At 37.4% G+C, this 21,816-nt stretch overlaps 1 protein-coding gene and 1 pseudogene across 5 annotated transcripts; both read left to right on the top strand.

Moving 5' to 3' along the window:
- Window positions 1-1,352: 1,352 nt before the first annotated feature.
- Window positions 1,353-11,208, top strand: LOC114459864 (protein canopy 4-like; annotated as a pseudogene).
- Window positions 11,209-13,911: 2,703 nt separating this feature from the next.
- LOC114459863 (nuclear RNA export factor 1-like) lies at window positions 13,912-20,309 on the top strand. 5 transcript variants are annotated; one of them, XR_003673495.1, is made up of 13 exons: window positions 13,929-13,972; window positions 15,097-15,166; window positions 15,529-15,603; window positions 15,721-15,828; window positions 15,926-16,035; window positions 17,046-17,115; window positions 17,238-17,296; window positions 17,789-17,904; window positions 17,987-18,029; window positions 18,111-18,176; window positions 19,830-20,005; window positions 20,087-20,147; window positions 20,223-20,309. XR_003673495.1 is itself a non-coding variant. In XM_028442010.1 (7 exons), exons 4-7 carry the CDS (start codon window positions 18,120-18,122, stop codon window positions 20,259-20,261), a joined length of 333 nt encoding a protein of 110 aa, XP_028297811.1. In that variant the 5' UTR covers window positions 17,238-17,296; window positions 17,789-17,904; window positions 17,987-18,029; window positions 18,111-18,119; the 3' UTR covers window positions 20,262-20,309. The 5 variants fall into 5 exon arrangements, 1 of the variants encoding a protein (XP_028297811.1); XR_003673494.1 differs by lacking the exon at window positions 15,529-15,603 and having other exon boundaries at window positions 13,913-13,972; window positions 17,059-17,115; XR_003673493.1 differs by lacking the exon at window positions 15,529-15,603 and having other exon boundaries at window positions 13,913-13,972.
- Window positions 20,310-21,816: the final 1,507 nt, after the last annotated feature.

Here is a 21,816-nt window from a genome sequence, read left to right as displayed (position 1 = left end):
AATTTAAACGTTGTATAAGTTTTTACAAATTTAAGAAAATGTACAAAGACAAAATTCTGAGAGGTTATGAAAAAAAATTGGAAACACATGAATATAACTGTAGAACTGTAAGAGAAATGATGGTGTTTTTGTTATGATTTGTGACCTGGTGATGAGTTAAGGTGGAATGTTGTGGAATCTAATTGATTTCATTTTTAAGTTGTTATTAGGAACAGATAATACAAGATTTATTTTTCCTCTGTTTCTTTTTGTTCATGTATGGAAAACTGAATTTCTCCATGGGGATGAAAAAACATTACAAAAAAAAAAACTGTTTTAATCTTTAAATTGAATGTAAGAATGTGTGTCTTTGTGTGTTAACCCTGAGGTGGACTGGCGACCTATGAGTGGTGTACCTTTAAAGACTTTTTAAAACTTAATAAAATAATGCAATGGGCTCTGGCGCCCTCGTGTGGCCTGGAATAGCAAAAGCATAGATAGTTAAAAGATTTTTAATTAATTAAACTAAAAACACTTATTAAATTAATGAGTTAGACTAACAAAACACTAAAACATTAAAATAAACACCTAAATAATATTAAAATTATGTGAAAACAAAAATGGCCTCAATTCCTGATGAAAAACGGAGTAAAAACAAATAAAATGACAGCAATAATATTCCATTATTATCATATATTTATAAAATATTAATATAATTACTGAAAATATAACATCAAACCTGGAGTTAATGACAGGTGTTACAGGCACGGCCTGTCTCTTTAAGAGAGGTGTTGCATTGTGGGAGGTGGCGGCATAACCGGGTTGTTTACGTGTGGGTAATGTAGTGTTTCCGGTCAGTCCGGGTGTAGATGTTCTCCGTGTGTGCTCTCTCTGTAAAGTTATCATGCAGCGTGTTCATGACCATAAAGAGAGGATTTAAGTACATCATACCCTCAGATACCTGCCTGGGTTAGGGTTAAAAATACATAACCCAAAAACAATGCCAAATAAAAACTTTTGGAGAACAAGACAATGAAAGTAATGTAAAACACAAAAAAATAAATAAATCAAAAAACAACAAAATGAGGGGAAAAAACAATAAATACACCATCAAAAGCTAAAAGAACAACAAAAGTAAAACGGGGAATAGTAAACAACTCAAAAACAAGTATAAGCGTAGATATGTACCGGTATGTGTGTTTTATATGTGTAAGTTTAAGTTAAATCCTGTTGAACATCCTCTCTCGCTCCCTGTTCTGATCGATGCTCGACTAGCCATGCCTGTAACGTTTCACTGCGCATGCTCCGATCATGCCGATGTGGCCGTTGTCTTCCAGACCTTCCTGACGTCACCCAGAGTTTAGGATGAAATAATGAAGCTTTTTATGGTTTTACAGCTGTTTGGTCTTTATAGTGGAGTCAGTGTGGAGGAAGGAGATAGACTTATCAACAAATGTGAAGGTAGGATTATTTTAATCAGGCTCTACTACTGTGTATCAACACAGAGTAATGAGTCATTACGTGTTTATAACATGTGTAATAATCATATCCAAACAGAATGATAAAAATCTATTTATACTGATAAAGCAACAGGGAATGCACTCACCTCTGAAGGTGTGCTATGGTATCTGCCACTAAGATGTTGATAGTAAATATAATACTTCTTTTTTTCTTCTTCTTGTTATTAATTGTAAAATGAATGAGTCTGTGATAACCACATTTATTTATTTAAATAATATCCAGTGTTATCCAGGAAGTTCTATTATTATTCGCATCTTAAAAATTTAAATCCTTGTTTTAATCAGAAATAAAAATGCATTAAAAAGTGACCACAAAACGGTGGAAAAGGTGGTAAAATGGGATTTTAAAAAAACACAGAAAATTGTTAAAAGTTGCAAATTAGAGAAAAGTAAAAGAAAAAAAGAAAAGAAGGGGAAAAAGAGGGGGGGAGGGGTTGCAAATTAAAGTGACCAAAAACGGACGGAAAAAGTGGTTAAAAAAAAATAAATAATACATGACTCATTTGTCAATATTGGAACAATGAGTTTAAACTGGCAAATAATAGGCATGACAAATGGTGAATGTGGTTAAAATGGCAAAATAAGTATGAAATATGGTGAAAAGAAGTTAAAAGTGACAATAGTGGGTCAACATATGCAACATTAGGTGGAAAAAGTGGTGGAAAGGGTTTATACTGTAAGTGCTGAAAATGTCTTCAGCGTGGAAAAAATGTGCAGAAAAGGTAATAAAAATTTGTTGGAGAAGTGACAGAAATGTAGCAAAAAATGCACTAAAAGGAGCAAAAAATATGGCAAGAAATAGTGATGAGAATAGGTTAAAATATGGCAAGTTTGGTGCAGTTGCAGAATGCCCTTATTGTGGCAATTAAAAATAGAAATAAAGTGTAACCTTTTAAAAAAGAAACATTTTGGCTTTTCTTCAAATCTCATAAAAATAAAGTTTGCAATCACAAATGTTATTTTAGAACAGTAATGATAAAGCTATTTATTAATAAAGTTCAAAGAAAAAAGAGCAGCTGTTAATGGATCTTCTTCATCCTCTAGTGTGTAAGTTCTTGACGGTGGAGATGCAGGAGGCGCTGGAGAGGACAGGTCGGTCCAAGGAGGTGCTGGAGTTGGGGGAGGTGCTGGACACGGGCAAGAGTAGACGCAATATTAAATAGTACACGTTGTAAGAACAACACACTCATCAACCATAATTATCCTTAAATAGCTTTAGAATGCTTAGGATTTTAAAGCATTGCATCGTGGGTAGTTGATGATCTGTGTGTTGATGTTTAGGGAGACCCGTTTGACTGAGGCCGTGGACAACATCTGTGAACGCATCCTGCAGTACAGCGTTCACGCATAGAGGCCTGGAAGTCTACGCTACGCCAAGGTCAGTCCACCGCCTCATTGTTACCTTTAAACAATCCTCCACTGGTTTTACAAGTTTGGCCTAAAACCTTTGAAATGTAATTATTAGAAGATCTATGCCTAACCAAACCATATTTGTTTAATTATTGTTTTTTTATTTGGCTTTCATAAATAATTATGCATATTTACAGATATTGTACATGATATGAGTGATAACACATGTTATAAAGGCTATTTTACACAATAGGTGTGGCTACAGATTTATACTTGTTCGTTGGTGTACCATGGGCACTAAAAGTCTGGGAACCACTGATCTACACAACTAAAAAGTACAAACATGTAGAGGCAGCTCAGTGGGAGCACTAAACAGAAACTAAAAAAGGAGAAGGAGATCAGAAACACAGAACATATAAAGAAGCATAAACTGAATATAGGTCATTTTTTCACTCCAGTGTATTTTGCCAGATCAGCATTTCTTTGAGAGAAATTGTCAGGTTTCCAGATGTTTATGTTTTGCCAGATTAAACTGATGCTGATGTGTTTTATTTTCATAGCATCATATGTGAGTGAGGGGCTTTGATAGATGACATAGTGGTACTGTTAGAAGAGTCACTTCTACACAGCGTTTAACGTGACATAACACAGCACACGTTTTGCAGTTTCCGGTGAACATCCGCACCTACGGGATCACCTCATTTATTCACACACACATGCATGTCATCTCCTGATTGCACGTCACATGACCAACGTGTCCACAGCGGCCGCCAATGACAACATTAAACACAAATATTCAGGGGCATAATAATAATAACAGAAATGAGAGCATATCTCAACACCCCCACTTGCTCACATTTAGAAAATCATTTCTCTTTTTTTTTTTTCATACATGATTAGGCGCTCACACTGTAATAGTTCATATACCAAACATAAACAACTCAAATGTCATTAGCTTCAGCTTTGTAGCTGATTTAGTTAGGACATCTGCAACCATTTCATTGGTTGGACAGTACTCCAAGTTCATCTGGTCACCATTCAACATAGATCTTACAAAGTGATATTTAATATCCACATGTTTACATCGCTGTCTGTGTACAGGGTTTTTAGCTAAGGCTATAGCTCCCTGATTGTCCTCATAGATAATGCACCTGTATTTTTCACCATCAAAACAGTTCAACAGCTGTTTCAAATACAGGCACTCTTGCATAGTTGCAGCTAAAGCCATATACTCTGCCTCACAGGTGGATAGTGCGACTGTCGGCTGTCGTTTGGTTTTCCATGAGACTAATGGACCATTTCTGTTTAAACTGATACAGTAACCTGTGGTGCTTTTTCGATCACTAACATCAGCGGCCCAATTAGCATCACTGTAAGCATGGATTATGGTCTTATCTTTGCATTTTCTAAAACAAAGTTCTTTGTTTTGAGTACCTTTTAAATACCTTAAAGCATGCTTGACCGTCGTCCATTGTTCAGTAGTTGGTCTAGAAAAATACTGAGACAGTTTGCTTACTACAAAGCTCAGGTCTGGCCTTGTACAGGTTGCCAAGTATATTAAGCTCCCAACTACTTCTCTGTATTTCTTCACATCATCCATTAGTTCAGCATCATCACTGTAGTCAAGTTTTTGTTCACAAGGGGTAGCTCTAGACTTACAGTTTATCATGTCAAATCTCTCCAGAATTTTCTGTACATATTTGCATTGCGACATTTTGACACAATCAGCAGTTTGCTCAAAGTCAATACCGAGAAAATGTGTCTGTTTACCTAGGTCTTTCATTCTAAATTTGGACTTAAGCATTTCTTTTACACGTTTCAATATATCATTATTACTGGCGGCAATAATCAAATCATCTACCCATATGATTATGTGAATTTTTTCTTCGTCAGTAACTTTGCTATACACACAATGATCAGCTGGATTTTGTGCAAACTGCATTTCACATAAATAATCATGCAACATTTTGTTCCAGTTGCGCCCCGACTGTTTTAGTCCATACAGGGATTTCTCCAGTTTACACACTAGTTTGTCACCTTCCCTAGATTTGATTTCATAACCCTCAGGCTGTTCAATGTAGAGCTCACATTCGATTGGCGCATGTAAATAGGCTGTCTTTACATCCATCTGGTGGACAATCAGATTGTCCTGTGCTGCTTTCTGTGCCAACACCCTGATACTGGTCATGCTCGCTGTAGGAGAGAAAGTCTCTTCATAGTTCACACCTCTCTTTTGACTGAAACCTTTGGCGACATATCGGGCTTTGAATTTGTCTGATCCGTCATTATTCTTTTTCATTGCATAGACCCATTTACCCCCCACTACATCTTTGCCCTCAGGTAGAGTGGTTAGGGTATATGTCACATTGTCTTTTAATGACTGCATTTCCTCCTCCATAGCATCAGCCCATTCTTTGGCTTTCACTGAGGTCACTGCCTCTTTATATGTTTGAGGCACATTACATATTAGTCTGTAACAATAGTCAATGTTGGTTATGTCGTCTTCAAAACCACAAACATAGTCACCATAATATTCTGGCTTTTTTCTCTCCCTATCAGGATATCGCCTTTCTGCAGATCTGTCTTCTTTATTTTCAACTGTCTCCTCACTTTCAACTTTCACTGATTTAGTCTCACCCTCTTCTGTCTCACTTTGTGTAAAAACTTCTTGGTCTTCAGTTATTTCTATGCTAACTGGTGGGGTTTTCACAGATTGGCTTTTATTTTGGATCACAAAATCATCATCCTCAGCATCCAGCTTTTCACTGTTTACTCTAGATACAAATTCCACAAGTCTATGTTTTTGTATTTTGTTTCTGCTGGGATAGTACACCATGTAGGCAGGACTATTTTTGTCATATCCTACAAAAATGCCTTTCTCACATCTAGAGTCCAACTTTGCTTTGTAATGCTTGTAAGCATAACAGACCTGTCCAAATTTCTGCATTCTGGCAATATTTGGCTGTCTGCCCTTTAACATGTAGTAAGGAGTCTGTTTAGTGCGGTTGTTAAAGCACCTATTCCTCACCACAGCAGCTGTCTGGACAGCATAGGTCCATAACATCTTTGGCAGTCCACTCTCTATGAGCATACACCTGGCCATTTCAAATAAAGTTCTCCAGTTGCGTTCAGCAGTACCATTTTGGTGTGGAGAATATGGGGCTGAGGTTTCATGCCTAATACCACTTCTGCTCATTAATGCTTGGTACTCTCTTCCTGTGTACTCCGTGCCATTGTCAGATCTCATGCATTTTATTTTGCCATAAGGGGCTGTATCAGCTATAAACTTCTCAGTAGCTCGCACTGTGTCACTTTTATTCTTCAAAAAGTATACAAACACTGCACTCGAGAAGTCATCTGTGAAGGATAGTGCATACCTGTGACCATCTTTGGACACTGGATCTATAGGACCAGCTAAGTCCGTGTGCACCATGTCCAGAGGTGCTTTAGCCCTCATATCTGGCTCTCTGCTTCTAGATTGAACAAACTTCCCCTGAGTACATACTTCACACTGTGGGGCAGGTTTACTTCCTTCATTCCTAATGTCCATCCCATTTACAACATCTCTTAACTTCATTATATCTCCATAATTGCAATGGCCTAGAATTTCATGCCAACTCTGTAAATCAAGGCTTTTCTTACAGTAGTCATTGCAGTCATTTTCTGATGTGTGGAGATAGTAAAGTTTGTTGTGTACGTGTATGGGGAATTTTGTACCGTCTTTATGAAGTAGAACATTCTTCTTCTCACTGAAGATCACTGTGGCTCCGCTGGAGGTGGAAGCTTTCACCGAGAAGATATCCTGGGGATATGATGGGATGTACAGGGCGTTCCTGAGCGTCGTTCGGAAACGCCGTCCCTCGCTGTCGAGTAGCCACACCTCCGCGTCACCTCTGCTCTTGGCGACTCCGTTACTCCTGGAACCGTCAGCCAACTCAACGCTGTGCGTCCCGGCCTGGAATCTGCCGTCAAAACGCTTGAACTTTGCGATGTCTGTGATGATATGTGACGTTGCACCCGCATCCACCATCAGACCTTTCCTCTTGTTATCCGGCACCCGCACCACCGCGTCGTTCACTTGGAATGCGTATTCCGCTTCCGTCTCCTCGGACGCTCTCCGTGTGTTATCCCGCTGCCTTGTCCGTCTGCAGCTAGCATTGTTGTGTGTGTTACTTTTGCAATGGTTGCACCACTGTTTGCGCAGACAGGCTCTGGCTATGTGACCTCTGCTACCGCATTTGTAACGCACAATGTCTGTATTGCCACTGTACTTTGCTCCCTCGGGCGCACGCCTTGTGCCAAACTGCGCTCCTGCCTTCATGACATTATCATCTGATGCAGTTGCGCGCATGTTTTCAACATCCTCATAACTTCGGAGCTTTGTCTTAAATGCAGCAAAAGTCATTTTATCGTCACTCTGAGACACATGTATGGCAAATGGCTTAAATGTCTCTGGCAGCCCTTTCAAAACCATTGCGATCAATAGTCCGTCACTGAGCGTCTCTCCTGCGCTTCTCAAAGCAGTAATCGCAGTCTCTGCTCTGATTACATATTCAGTGACATTCTCAATGGGTGACTTTTGCAGTGAGGTCAACTCGATGTATAAGTTAATAACTCTGGGCTTGCCTGTACCAGCATAGTATTGCCAGAGAATCTTTAGCGCCTCACGTCCGTCGTTCCCGGCATCGCGCATCACCAACGACAGGCTCTTATCATCCAGAAACTGAATGAGCTCCGCGTAGGCCTCTGCATTTTTCTCGTCATCCTCGTCATCATCTGGAGCGGCATCCTTTAAAATAGTGTCCTTTAATCCTTGCAGACAAAGGTGGCCCAAAAACTTAGTCTCCCATAGCTCATATTTTTTCTCGTCACCATCAAAAACGAGTCTCGCCCAGCGGCTGCTCGGCACCGCGTCTCTGTCTCTTTTACTCATGTTGAAGGCTGATTACTCCAACTCGCCGCTCAGGTGCACACAGTGAACGTTGCGACCTTCACCCGGCAGGTTCATCAAACTGTTCGTTATGGATCTGGGCCCATAACCTGTTAGAAGAGTCACTTCTACACAGCGTTTAACGTGACATAACACAGCACACGTTTTGCAGTTTCCGGTGAACATCGGCACCTACGGGATCACCTCATTTATTCACACACACATGCATGTCATCTCCTGATTGCACGTCACATGACCAGCGCGTCCACAGCGGCCGCCAATGACAACATTAGACACAAATATTCAGGGGCATAATAATAATAACAGAAATGAGAGCATATCTCTCAACAGGTACATTTGTATTTCTATGAGCATTTGCACATCTGTACGTCATAATGCACATGATGACAGTTAGACATTGGTGTAGTGAGTAAATGTATGTATATTACTGGAATTTATTTATTCTTTTGCCATATTATAGTAATCCTGGGGTCGTGATGATGGGGCCCTTGAATATTGTTGCCCAGGGTACAGCGGTGTTAATCTGGCCCTGCCGTGAGGGAAAGGATGTTTATTTATGTGGAAATGTTCTTCTCACTCTCATCCTTGTCTGTTTCAAACACCGTCTAACCTGGTAAAAAACTACACAAATCATCACTGACTCCTAAATCAGAGACACCAGTGCCTGTTTAACTTTAATGTGTCTATAAAGCTCCGTTTGTTTGTAGTGCTACTGTGCTCTGTGAAAACATGACTCAGCTTTAATCAGCTTCACCTGCTCAGTGTTTAAACATCTCATCAGAGCTACAGAACATCTAGATAAAGTTGTTCTGTTGTTGTGGACGAGATCATCAATACCAGTGATTGTAGAGTATGAAACATCACAGATTATTGAGAACTTCTGATACTGTAAAATATTCTGACCCCTAGTGGTGAAAAAACACTTCTTACACGTGATGTTTGCACATTTATTTTTGTTTAATCATTACGGTCTGGAATGATGTCATCAGGATCATTTAAATGAGGTTAATTTAAATTAAGTTGATCAAAACTTAATCAATAAACCTGATCAGATTCAGTAAACCATTGATCTCTGAGGGTAAATATAGTGACATTAATGCTGTTCTCATACATCTTTATATGACATGAATAATTAAAAAGGAGAAGTCAGAATAATCCATGTCACTACAACTTATATCTACCTTTTAATTGTATTTTACTCATTATTTTAAACATAGATTTTTGTTTAATTATAGTTTTCTTTTTTATTGGTATTTATTTTGTTTCCTCACAGTACAACTTATATCTTCCTTTTAATTGTATCTTTCTTTTTTTTTTCATCCATTTTTGTTTAATTATGGGTTTTTTATTTTCTTATGGTCCATGTGGGCTCCTCATGTTGGTGACCCCTGATTTAGAGAAACAAAAAGCAGCATGAGTTGGCATTTTTTGAAAAAGCTGCTAAAGGATCTAAAAAGCAGGCTGAATGCTTCACTCCAATAGGATGTTTACAGGCAGTGGGGCCGTGTGACATCATCAATCACCTGATTTCAAGATGGTGGAACACAGGTTCTTAAATGGTAAAATAGTCCCATTTTTAAAAGTTAGTAAAATAAATATGGTGCATTATAATAAGTTTTGTTTGGTATAGATCTTCTAATAGTACATTTCAATCATTTTAGACCGAGCTTGTAAAAAAAAAAAAGTGGACGATCCCTTTAAAGCTGATCACGTGACCCAAGCAGGAAGTCAGTGTTTTGTTGGTGTGACTACAGGGAACCAGTCAGACCATGACCACACTAAAAAACCTGGTGGGTAATAAGTGAAAGTGGACCTGGGAATGCCGTACGAGCTGTGGGACCAACCGTCTGCAGAGGTCACCGACATGAAGAAACAGGTGGACCTGATCATTTAAAACTTTTAGACGACATTTATTTGTTTTTGTTAAAAGTTAAATCAACACAAGAGTCATTCATAATAGGTAATAGTTTAGTGTCTTAAATAACATGTGTTTACTAATGCAGTTGTGGGTGTGTGTTCAGTGTGAGACCATGCTGGAGCAGTACGAGGACGTAGTGGACGACTGGTACTTCCATCACCAGGACCAGAGGCTGGAGAACTTCCTGTGTGAGAAGCACATCCTGAAGATGTCAGAGCAAGGTGACAAATATAAAGAAAGAGCAGACAATGCAGAGTGGAATCAAAAAAGTACCGTATTTGAGAGTTAAACTTACCAAGTCTCCTTAGTGCAGCAGTTCCTGATGAGAACCACAGGAGATGCTAAATGTACCAACTTAAAAAAAAACCAGAAAGACCCTTGAGATACCAGGGGTTCTCAACCGAGACACTGGGAAGTGGTCGCCAGAATATTTTCTAAACAATTTGAGCCCATTTTTGCTTATATTTTTTAATGCTTATTTTTCTTCTTCAATTTAGCCACATTCATGATTTGTCATGCCCATCATTTGCCAGTTTAAACCATTTGTTCCAATATTAACACTTTGAAACATTTTTACCACTTTTTCTGTCTGTTTTGGCTGCTCTAATTTGTAAGTTTTAACCAGTTTAGCTCCTCCCAGTTGACTCTCTCTGAGTCGAGCTTCCTTCCTGTTCCCTCGCTGCTGTGTTCCCACAGGTGTTGGTTTGTTTTTATTATCCACACTGAGTGCACAGGTCATGTGACGGGTGGCCCCTGGAGCTGCTCCAGGGTCTCTGGGAGCTGGAGTCCACTCTCCAAAGCACTGGGTTTCTTTCCAGTGACGGCGCAGCCACAGCTGAGTTTTTCCACCAGGCGACAAACCACCACGTCTGTGAAGAAGTAACAGAAGTCCTGAAAGTCCATCCTGAGAGAGAACTGGAGCAGTTAGCATATTTTGACTTTTAAAAAAGAGGACATTTGGACTGACCTCAACATACACAAAGTACTCAATGTTTTCGTGAATCTACTTTGTAACGGCAAAATATAATATAGTAAATAAATAAGTTGTTATTGTTCATAAGGTTTAAATTTATTTCTTTATAACAAATACTTGAAGACTGAAGTCACTCCCCTTTATCATGTCTTATTACAATCTGTCCTTGAAAAATCTCATGTCTACCTTCTTAAAATCTGTCATTCATTGAAACAATGAGAAACATCTAGAAATTAAAAAGAAAGAAAAAAACTCAGGGTTTACAGAATATTAAATAATCATTATATACACTTCAATAAATGACAGTGAAAGTTTACATCACATCGTCTAATGCTGACTGAGCTTTATTCTGTCTGTTGTCTGTGGAGACGAGGAAATGATGAGGTCTAGATCAGAAGAACTTTCTACATTCTCCCAGTGGCTCCTTCAGTTTCAAATCCCTCTCTGAACCTCCATGGAGGTTTGATCATCCAGAATGATATTTATTAAATAATTCCACCAGTATTCACAGGCTGCCAAGTTTCAGAAAATGATAAGAGTGAGATTTTAGTGACATGATGCTTTTTTAATATGACTTTGTCCTGTTTTAACGTTGATTTCTACCTTCAGAATGATGTCATCACCTCCATACCAGCAGCTCTCCCTGAACTGTGTCCTCTTAATGCTATAACCTAATCAATATTTCATATGAACAATTGTCCATCATTTATCTGGGGACATGTCTCATGTTGTAGATGTTTGTCACAGATGTTGATGATGACAGAGGCTCCCACTTAAAACACTGTGGCCCAAGGCAGTGCTACCTTTACCTCAGCTCTCCTTGTCTGCAACAGAAAGGACGTCATTAAAAAGATCATCATGTATAAACATTCAAACATCTTGTGATTTTCATCCTTTAAGTGATCACATGATCATATGCAGGTGTTATTATATTATAAAATGCTTTAGAAGCACCACTTCAGTCCACATAAAGCTACAATCTGGAATAACAGCTGTATTTTATACAAGAGGAAAACTTTATTCTTTAAAGATTGGATTGAAAAGGGACAATAATACATTTAATGGATGACAATGGTAATATTTACAATCATTGTGATTTTAAAGATAAATGTTCTCAGAAACAACATTCATTAGTAGTCAGGGCTATTCCTATTGCCTTGATTCATTTCATTAAAGGAATATTACAGTATTCATCAGTATCCACAAAGATCAATAAACTGTTCATTGGTAGTTATTGTTTTTTAGACACTGTTATTTATTAAACAATGTTTTCATCTTCAGGTAAAGATACAAATATTATCTTCAAACTTTTAGAAAACAGATATTATCAAAATTAGGACAAATATTTATCATTTCCTAAAATGAAATAGATTAATTTTAAAACAATGAATGATGTTTATACATGTAAATATATTTTTAATGATTAGGTTTAATATGGATGATTACAGCTCCATGTTTAGTCAAACTAATAATGAAAGTCAACAACACGTCTTTTTTTCCTGTTCTATGGTGAAGAGGTTTTAGGAAAGAGTTGATGATTGGCTGCTCACACACACTGTGATACCTGGCTTTGATTAGCATTTGGTTACATTAGTTTTATTTTGAAGGACCAGGATGTGGAATTTATATGTAGCAATTTGATGATATTTGGAAAACATTTGATACATAAATGTAGATATTTAAAAATATCCCAAATGTTAAAGCTTTTAAAATTGATCTTAAAAATGTATTGAAGTCATTGAAAACATTACAAACATTAGAAGAGCTATTAGATTGTTCAAAGTTGTAATGTACCCTGTAATTATTATTATTATTATTATTATTATTATTATTATTATTATTGCTGCTGCTTGGATAAGTGGATTGGTGTGATATTTGTATATGAATGTAGACTGTACAGACTGATCAAAAGAAAACACACAACATCGACAATCATGAAATAAACAGAAAAAAACTAAACTTAAAACTAAAATAATTAATTTAACAAAAGGTTTAGAACAGACATATTTTACATAGTTCATAAATATTTTCAACTTATTTAGAAAATGTAATAACAGCTTCATTTTTAAATATCTACATTTGTGTTTTACTAAAAAAAAAAACTTAACTTTTTTCCTTATATTTCAAACTTAATCTGAAAACCAGAATCCAGACCCATAATATAATCCTGTAATGAAATCCATAACATATTTTTGTATTTATATGTACAAAAAAAAAAACTCAATTGTCTTACTATAAATATAAATATCACAAAACCAACAGTTACTTAATGTTAAACATTTAATGTATGAAATCATTACATGTGTAGATATTATTTAAAGAGTTTCTTGAGTCTTCAGCGAACATAAATATATCATTAGAATATTTTTACTGAAATCAGAGGGAATAACTTTTAAAACAATTTATTTTCAAAGGAAGAAGAAAAGGATTATGGTTCAATGCTTGTTTAAATAATTTACTTTCCTTAAAAAATAAGTAATAAAACATATTCTTTTAAAAAATAAGGTAAAAGCAACTGTAGATTTAATGTGATCTACAGTGACTATTTTCACTGCTTGTACAATATTTATCTACAATATTGTTTCAGAGAACAAACTAATAATTTATTCATAAATTAATTTATACTCAACAAATTTCCTCTGAAATCCATTAAATCATCCACAGACCAAATCCTTCAGGCTGTAACTACTTTATTCACTCTTAAATCACCATTAAACACATTTATTCTGACTGGTTTGTTTTTAAAAGTTTATTTAAAAAAAAGTTTATTGTGACGTCAGTGCAACAGATGAGTGGTTGCCAGGTTAAGTATTGTCCCGCTGATTGTGAGATTATAAAATAACTAACTTAGTGATCAAACAGTTTAACGTTGGTTAAAGGTGATATTTATGTTTTATTTGGATGATGAACGGATGTTTTTTGGGGCATTTCTGTGGATATTCAACATATTTCATGCGGGGAATCGTCGGTTGTATCTGGCAACCAGCTAGAGTCAGGAACAAAGCAGTGAAATGGAGGACGGACAGAGCTGGATGATGACTACCGTTAAACTAGAAGAAGAAGAGGAAAAGGAACAAATATTATGGAGGGAAGTGAAGCTGAGTATGAGTAAGACGGACAGTGATGATGATGATGATGATGAAGGCTGCAGGAGGAAAGCTGTGCTGGAGGAGCTTCGTCATCCCGACCATGTGTGGGACGGAATGTTTGCTCCAAAGATGGAGAAAAGCGGAGAAGAAGAAACGGAGGAGTTTTCAGATGTGTGCTCTGTGAAGGAAGAGGTTAGAACACTCCGTGTGTTTCCATTCATTCACTCACTCACTCACCACATTCATCCGCTGTTACACACACACTGGAGACTAGTTTAACTGGTGACCCACTTCATTCACACTCACATTTCTCTATCAATATGTGACGATGTAAAGGTGGAACAACCTGTGTGTACTCAGTGGAACACAGAGAACAAACTACAGAAAAACACACTTTATGTTAATGAGCTAAGGAGTGGGCAGGGACCGTCTACAAAGTCACACCCCCAAAGGAAGCGTCAACAATAACACCAATAACCCTGTGGACAGTCTTTATTAGGGCTCTCTATTTACTACAGCAAATATAGTTAATACAGTTACTTTATCTGATTTATGTTTTCATTAATATCCAGTATTAATGTCAATAATTAGTAATAACTTAAAAATAATAACTGTAGTACCCTGAAAATAAATACCTCTATGTACTACAGAAGAAATATTAACAAAGATACAGTTTATTATTTTTTATTTTATTATTATTTTATTTAAAGTTTGTAAATAACCAATACTGTAATTAATAGTCATTTCATCTATAATCCTGTAAACCAGGTTCTCAACTGTTCTCACCCTGTGACCCACATTTTGCCACAGTTATTAAATCACAACCCACTTTTTTTTAGAACTCAACCAACCAAATTTAGTCTTTTAAAAGTATCTGTCAACAACACACATGTATAATATTTTTAAAAATATAAATCTATATGTTTTCACAGCATGCCTATCGAAAGAAAAGTTTCTTTCAAAATAAAAGACAAGTCCAACATGAGAGACATTAACTTATTTATTTATTTAATTATTTATTTTGATCAGCTGTCCATGACCCACTTTTGGGTCCTGACCCAGGGTTTGCCCCAGAAAACGCTAAGTATGGGGGTAGTGAAGCCCACCATGTTTAAAGTTGAGAGGATGTTAATATCATGTAAAATAATACATACAATAGTACATCTTATTTTTTAGGACTTGCAGAAAGTAATATGTTAGCATTAATTGGTCAAAGTTGTTGTCTGTTAATGGTTAAATAGTTAACTATGATCATCCCTGATTTAAAAGAATGTTTTTAAACTGTTTTAAAGATGTTTTTTTAATCTCTTTTCTAGCAATGCATGTCTAAACGTTTTGATGGATCACAACAAGCTTTGGATCTGAACAGTATTCACACAGACACAGGTAACCACACCACATCTTTTGCATTAGATTATTCACAATGTTGACCACTTCCTTTGACATCTCAAAGGAAACACCTTGGATTGTGAATGTGTTGTTTTATATAGTGGAAGTATTTATCAATCACTGCTTTTTAAAACACAATCTAAATGGTTTGTGTTACTGGGTTAACAGGCTGGAAGCACCAGGTGATACTTTTATATACAGTTTACATTTTTGTGGTTAGAATTATTATTCATTGATTACAGTTGGTTTCATAATGTATTATTATTATTATTATTACTTAAAATGTGGTTTAAATATTTAAGATCTTCAGAATTGTGTTGTTTCATGAGTGGACGTGAATGTTGAAACTTTTATCCCAGGATATCAAAGTGGTTTTAAACAGGAAAACAAACATGGAGGCCGTCATTAAGATCATTGAAGAAAACATTCCTCAGGTAACGGTCGTACGACAATCAGCAACAATCTGTGTATCTTCATATACTGTGGATACTTTAAAAGTTAGATCATCAAAGTGAAGTCCAGACCTAATGAAATCAATGTTTTCTTTGCAGTCGACAAGTTTGAACCTCAGTCACAACTGCATCCAGAGACTGGATGAACTCAGCGAGCTTGTGACCAAAGTGCCTCATCTGAAGGCCCTGAACCTTTCACACAACGACGTGAGACTGGCAGCTCCAAGGCTTTCATTGTCATGTTTGTGTAGTAGTGTTGAAGGTTCATGTGTTGACGCCTACCGGCTTCCTGTTTGTTCCTCAGCTGAAAAGTGAACATGAGCTGGACAAGTTGAAGGGGCTGAAACTGGTGGAGCTGTGGCTGGTCAGAAACCCTCTCTGTGACCTTTTCAAAGGCCCATCTTCATACGTCAGGTCAGTTTTCTATTCTGGGTTGTTAGAGATGTTTACACGTGAGCTCAGTAGATTTACTGTAACAACGAAAGATGTCATTGTCATTTTACTGTTAAAATCCTGAATATATGAATGTAGTCTGTTTACCAGATGTAGTTCTGGGAACTTGTTTTTTTATGATTCCTAAAAATAGTTGACTGAGCGCTCTGCATCCAAGAAGCTAATGTTTCCATAGTTCATTAAAACAGACGCAGATTGAAAAAGATTTGATCCAAATTGGATGTTTTGATGATTTGTTATCGAAGGCAGTTTCTGCCAATCCAGCATCTTATATCCGAGTTTCCCACAACATGCAACCAACGTGCGTCAAACCTGCTGTTGTGTGTTTTTGTTCCTAATGAATGACTGAATTTTCCCACAGTTGATGGAGAACTTGTAAACCAAGGAAGACCCAACAATGTCCAAATGGAGAAAAGTGCTTTGTGTGTGGTTGTGTTAAATCACAGGGTCTAACAGTGCACTAACACATGAATGAAGGGGGTTGATGGTTTTATCACTTCACACGTCATTAGGCTTTATGTGATCAGGATTTTTGGGCCGATCAGTGAGTTTAAAAAAAAAAGGATTATTGATCCGATCATATGAATTCAGGTTGTTTTTGTTTTTTAGGTAACGTCCAAATTCCTTTGGTACGACCTGATACAGATTCACGTAAAATCAAACGGTTCCGTGTTTTGTGACCTAAACGCAGCCTTGTGACTGTGGGAGTGGAAGAGTTGGTTATTTTCATGCAGGACCTGAACATAACGTTGTACGCACAAGAGCGTCATGACTCCACTTTTAAAAATGCGATTCCGACCGAGCACTGGTGTAAATGTGAGCTCAACCATTTAATTTAGTCCCTGAACAGCAGCTGTCGACTACGAGAGAGTTAACAATGAAGCTGCAGAGGCAGACCACACCTCCATTAGCATTAGGAGCTAACACATATATCCTGACTGTTGCATCGTAAAACATGCTGTTGCTTATAGTCTGTATTCACAGGTGCACAGCGGAGGTGGGGCGCACACACCATCACCCTGAAACGGACTGAAGTCTCTGGTATGACAGAGAAACCGCTCTAGGACTGTCCCTTTTAACATGCTGAGTAAACAAAACAAGCATGTACACACACACACACACACACATATTAATTGAGTGCTGCTGATGTCTTTGTTTTTCAGGAGCGTTCTGAGAGAATATTTCAAAGACAGTAGAAACCTGAAGAGGACCAAAGACTCCAGTAAGTTCTCCTGAAGTCAACGTATGACTTGTAATGATTAGGGTTGGGTACCGAAACCTGGAACAAGTATGGGACCAGTTCCCATGGAAACGCTAGTAACTGGGCCCAATAAGAACAAAGATGTCGGTGTCACACATTACTTGATACACATGACGTTGTTGTCGCTGCTCAGATCATTGATCAATGACCTCATTTCTAACCGTAGCACATACACAAAACATGGCCTGAAAGAAGGTGCGTGACATTATCCTCCATAAATAAATGAATGTGTGGGAAACGCTGATGTGAATTTGATCTAATAATAGTTTATTTGTTTAGTTAAATGTGTTAAATTTGACTCTGGAAATAAAAGGGCATTTTGAGATTTTGAAGTTAGTTTAAAATAATGATTAAGCACCAGAAGTGTTGAAAAAGTAGTGAGTAGTAACCGATACCCAACCCTAGTAATGATGGAGCCCACCTGATGTTTGTCTTGTTTTTTAACTGCCCTAGTGATGCGTTTCCATCTGCTGAAGCACACACGACTGAATGTGGTGACGTTCCTCAACGAGCTGCCATAAACCCAGCATGACATCATCTCTTTCACCGTGGACGTAAACGCCTACACAGTGAGTTCACGTCTGATCTGCCACACACTGAGTTACATCATTTATGTTGTTCACTCTCAGCCAAACTGCTTTGTTTTCACAGAATACGCTGCTGTCATTCACAGTGGGCGGAGTCTTCAAAGAAGGTCAGTATCTTAGTCGTCATGGTTTTAAGAAGATCCACTGCAACTCATCTATTCTCACTAACGCTTTCCTGGCTTTTTCAGTTGTTGTAGATGATAAATCTAAAGAATCTACAAGGTTTTCATCATAGTTCCAGCAGTGGATTCTGGGTAGGTTACACACGTAAAACCAAAGTGCTCATTATCAGCTGTAGCTTCAGATAATGCTTGCCTCCACTAGTATGACTGGAATGAACAAACAGTAAATACTGCTTCACCACATGTGCTTTCTGTGTATTCCTATATTTACCTAATGTATATTTATTTGTCCATAAAATAAAATGATAAACATTAACGCTTTTACACAACAACCATTGTTATTAAATTATTAAATCAGGGTTTTAATTGGTCATGTAATGTTGTTACATACATGGAATTTGTCCTCTGCATTTAACCCATCCAGTGGGCAGCCATTTTTGCGGCGCCTGGGGAGCAGTTCGGGGTTAAGGGACTTGCTCAACAACCCACAGTGATGGCCCAGCTGAGGCTTGAACCGCCAACCACTCCGATTACAAGCCCAGCATCCTTAACCACTAGGCCACCACTCCCCTTGTAGAGATTACTGGGGATGGGCACCTTTCACATTTAAACCCATACTCATTACTCGTAAATCAGTATCGATACTCAACGATACCACTTTTTATTACTTTTGTGTGGTAGTAAATATTAAATAATATAATCTCAAAATATTCCAGTTATTACCATATTTATTTCTCATATCAATAATAATAATAATGATAATAATAACGAACAACTTTAACAAATATATCAAACCAACATCTGTTTGTATTGTAGCAACAATATAATTATAATTGCTTAATTGATCATTAATTACAATTATAGCATAATTATAATTGTCATTTTTTTTAACTCTGTTGCTGTCATTATCGTAATTAGATTGTAATTGAGTTCAGATAATTGACTAATTAATTGTAATTGCCATGAAAATTTTATAAAAATTGTCAATTATAATTTAAGGCTAAACTGGTAAACCATGTTACAGTTCTATATGTACAGCTCTATACATATGTAGTTAACAATATGTTTCATATCAAGCTTTCACACATTTTATCATTTTAAAAATATTAAAACCTATATTTTCATTGATTAGGAAGCTTATTTGTAATATATAGGAAATAAATGAGATGATAGATATTTAGTGTATTAGTGTTAACTTTTATTAGGTTATTTATTTCAGGATCAGTAATTGTGATTAATTGTAATTGGACTTTAGTAATTGAGAATGTAATTGTAACTGACTTTCAGAGGATAAAAAAATAATTGTAATTGGATAAAATGTTACTGTCATTGTAATTGAAGATGTAATTGTAACTGAATAATGTAGTTGACCCCAACCCTGCTCACAGTCAAACTAAAGATGAACTAAGGCTTAGGCTGTGTTTGAATAGTCCCTCCTATCTCCTTTCCTATCCACTTTTCCTTAACCCTGTGGAAGATGTCATGGCGTTAAGGAAAGGTGTTAGGAGAGGAGTTAGGAAAAGGTGATCACGTTTGTTTTGACGATCAGACGCACTTCCACTAGGTGATGTAATAATCCTACGGCCACGCCTCCTTTCCTCAGAAAACGCTCTTTTATCACAACCACCACTTAAACACTTCCAGGTGTTAAAGGACAGTGGATAGGAAAGGAGATAGGAGGGACTATAGGGACACAGCCTTGGTGTGACCTACATTACTGTAATATTAACACCATAGAAAGTCTCTAACCTTTGAACCCTGTGGTCCTCGTTCATACTTGAACAGTTTGTGCATCATCAACGACCAGCTCTTCATCAGAATGGCTACAACGGAGCAGATCAGCAGAGCTTTTGTGCCCCGCCCCCTTCCTCCAGCCCAGTGCCCACCCTCACTGCCCCACAGCAGGAGATGCTCAGCACCTTCTCCCTGAAGTCAGACATGAACCTGGAATGGTCCCTGAAGTAGGTGTCCTCTCCTAATGACGTCTACCAGACTAGGATGAATGTCACAGCTCACTGGTAAACACTGTCTGTGTGTTGCAGGTGTTTGCAGGACAACAAGTGGGACTTGAACAAAGCAGCACATATCTTCACTCAGTTAAAGGTGACACGACTCTAAACAATCTACGTCATGGTTTAAATGTGCTGATGTCTAAAGTAGCAACTGTTTCTGTTTCAGACGGTGGGAAAGATCCCAGACGTGTCGTTCCTAAAGTAAAACGTCTTTGTATTTTTGTATTAAAGGGGACATATCATGCTAAATCCACTTTTTTAGCCCTTAAATGCATTTTGATGTATATTTAGATTGTTTAGAAGCACAGAAAAGTTCAAATTAATCTCTTCAGGTGCTCCGTTGATATCTTTATATTCTGCTTTGGTCATATTTTTCAATCTGTTTCGATTTTTCTATTCTCTATTACGTTTTTTGAACAATAACGTCACAGTATTTGCAGCGGAACTGCCAAATTAGGACATCGACTCCAGGCCCAACACTTCGAGCAATCCGCCATTTTTATTTCTCGCTTTTATTTTGTAGTCCAAGCTCAAGGATGCTGAAGTTACGAGAGAATAAGTCAAAATGTTTGGTTGTTGGATGTAGTAACCCACACGCTTCATTACACCGTCTCCCAGCATCAGAACCTTTTCAAAGTGCCTGGTTGAGTTTTATTTTTCACAGAAATGTACCCACATCTGTGGGTAAGATCATTTTTGTGTGCGTGCAGCACTTCAAGGATGACTGCTTCATCAACCTCCACCAGTATAAAGAAGGATTAACAGAAAGACTTTGTCTGATTGAGGGTTCAATTCCTTCTATCTTTGGAGACGATGAACAGAGCACTTCGGTAAGCTGTAAATAACGCTAAAAAATGTGATGATAAGACGTCCCTGTCATTGTTTTGTTAGCATTAGCAGTTGCACCGTCTTCATATGTTAGCGCTGTGTGCTCGTTTTAGATCCTTGATGATATGGCCTACGTGATTTAATTTAAGTCTAAAGTTTTCATTAGTCATTTCATTTTGCCGTTTTTGTCTTTGAAAAGACTGTATTAAAATGCATTTCGTGACGTTAGCTTGGCGCTAGCGTTAGCTCGGTGCTTGTGTTAGCTCACTTGTTAGGGTTCTGCAGGTTCATCATCTTCATTTTCATCTCGCTCCACTGGGTCAGACTCTGGCTGGAACATGTAAGGCTGGATGGACAAGTCTAACGTTGTTGACATTTTGTAAATAACGTGTGAATAAACATTTTCTGCACCGCTACATAGCCGTATCTCTTCTATCAAACTACAAAAATGGCTGAGTTGAACCTGGAGAGGGGGCGGGGTCTGAAGTGCCTCATTTGCATTTAAAGAGACAGCACCAAAACGAGTTGCTCTTAGAAGCACATCAGAAAAGGGGTGGAGCTATAATAATGAGGAATTCAGACCCAAGCAGTGCAGTTCTGCTTTATATAGACCACAACTGTGTGATTTATATGTAAAAAGGAAGGATTTAAAACCATGTTATGTCCCCTTTAAATAAAGTCAAAGTGAACTCGTGTGAAGCGTTTTATCAGATATTTGACCTGAATACTGTTGGTAGTGAGTGTTTTTGATAGATTACGAAGGAGCATTGTAGTCAGTAAAAAAAAATAAATCTGTTTTTGTTGTATGGTGTGTACTAATCATTCATTCATCAACTTGCAAAAGAAATGCTTATTTAACCATTATAGCTATTTGCCTGTTCTGACATGTCACACTTGTTTGCTGCATTTTTGAGAGGTCATGACCGAAAGAT

Source organism: Gouania willdenowi, unplaced genomic scaffold (assembly GCF_900634775.1).
Source record: "Gouania willdenowi unplaced genomic scaffold, fGouWil2.1 scaffold_365_arrow_ctg1, whole genome shotgun sequence".
Taxonomy (NCBI): domain Eukaryota; kingdom Metazoa; phylum Chordata; class Actinopteri; order Blenniiformes; family Gobiesocidae; genus Gouania; species Gouania willdenowi.
Note: the sequence above shows the minus strand (reverse complement) of the source record. Positions and strands in the feature narration are given on the sequence as shown.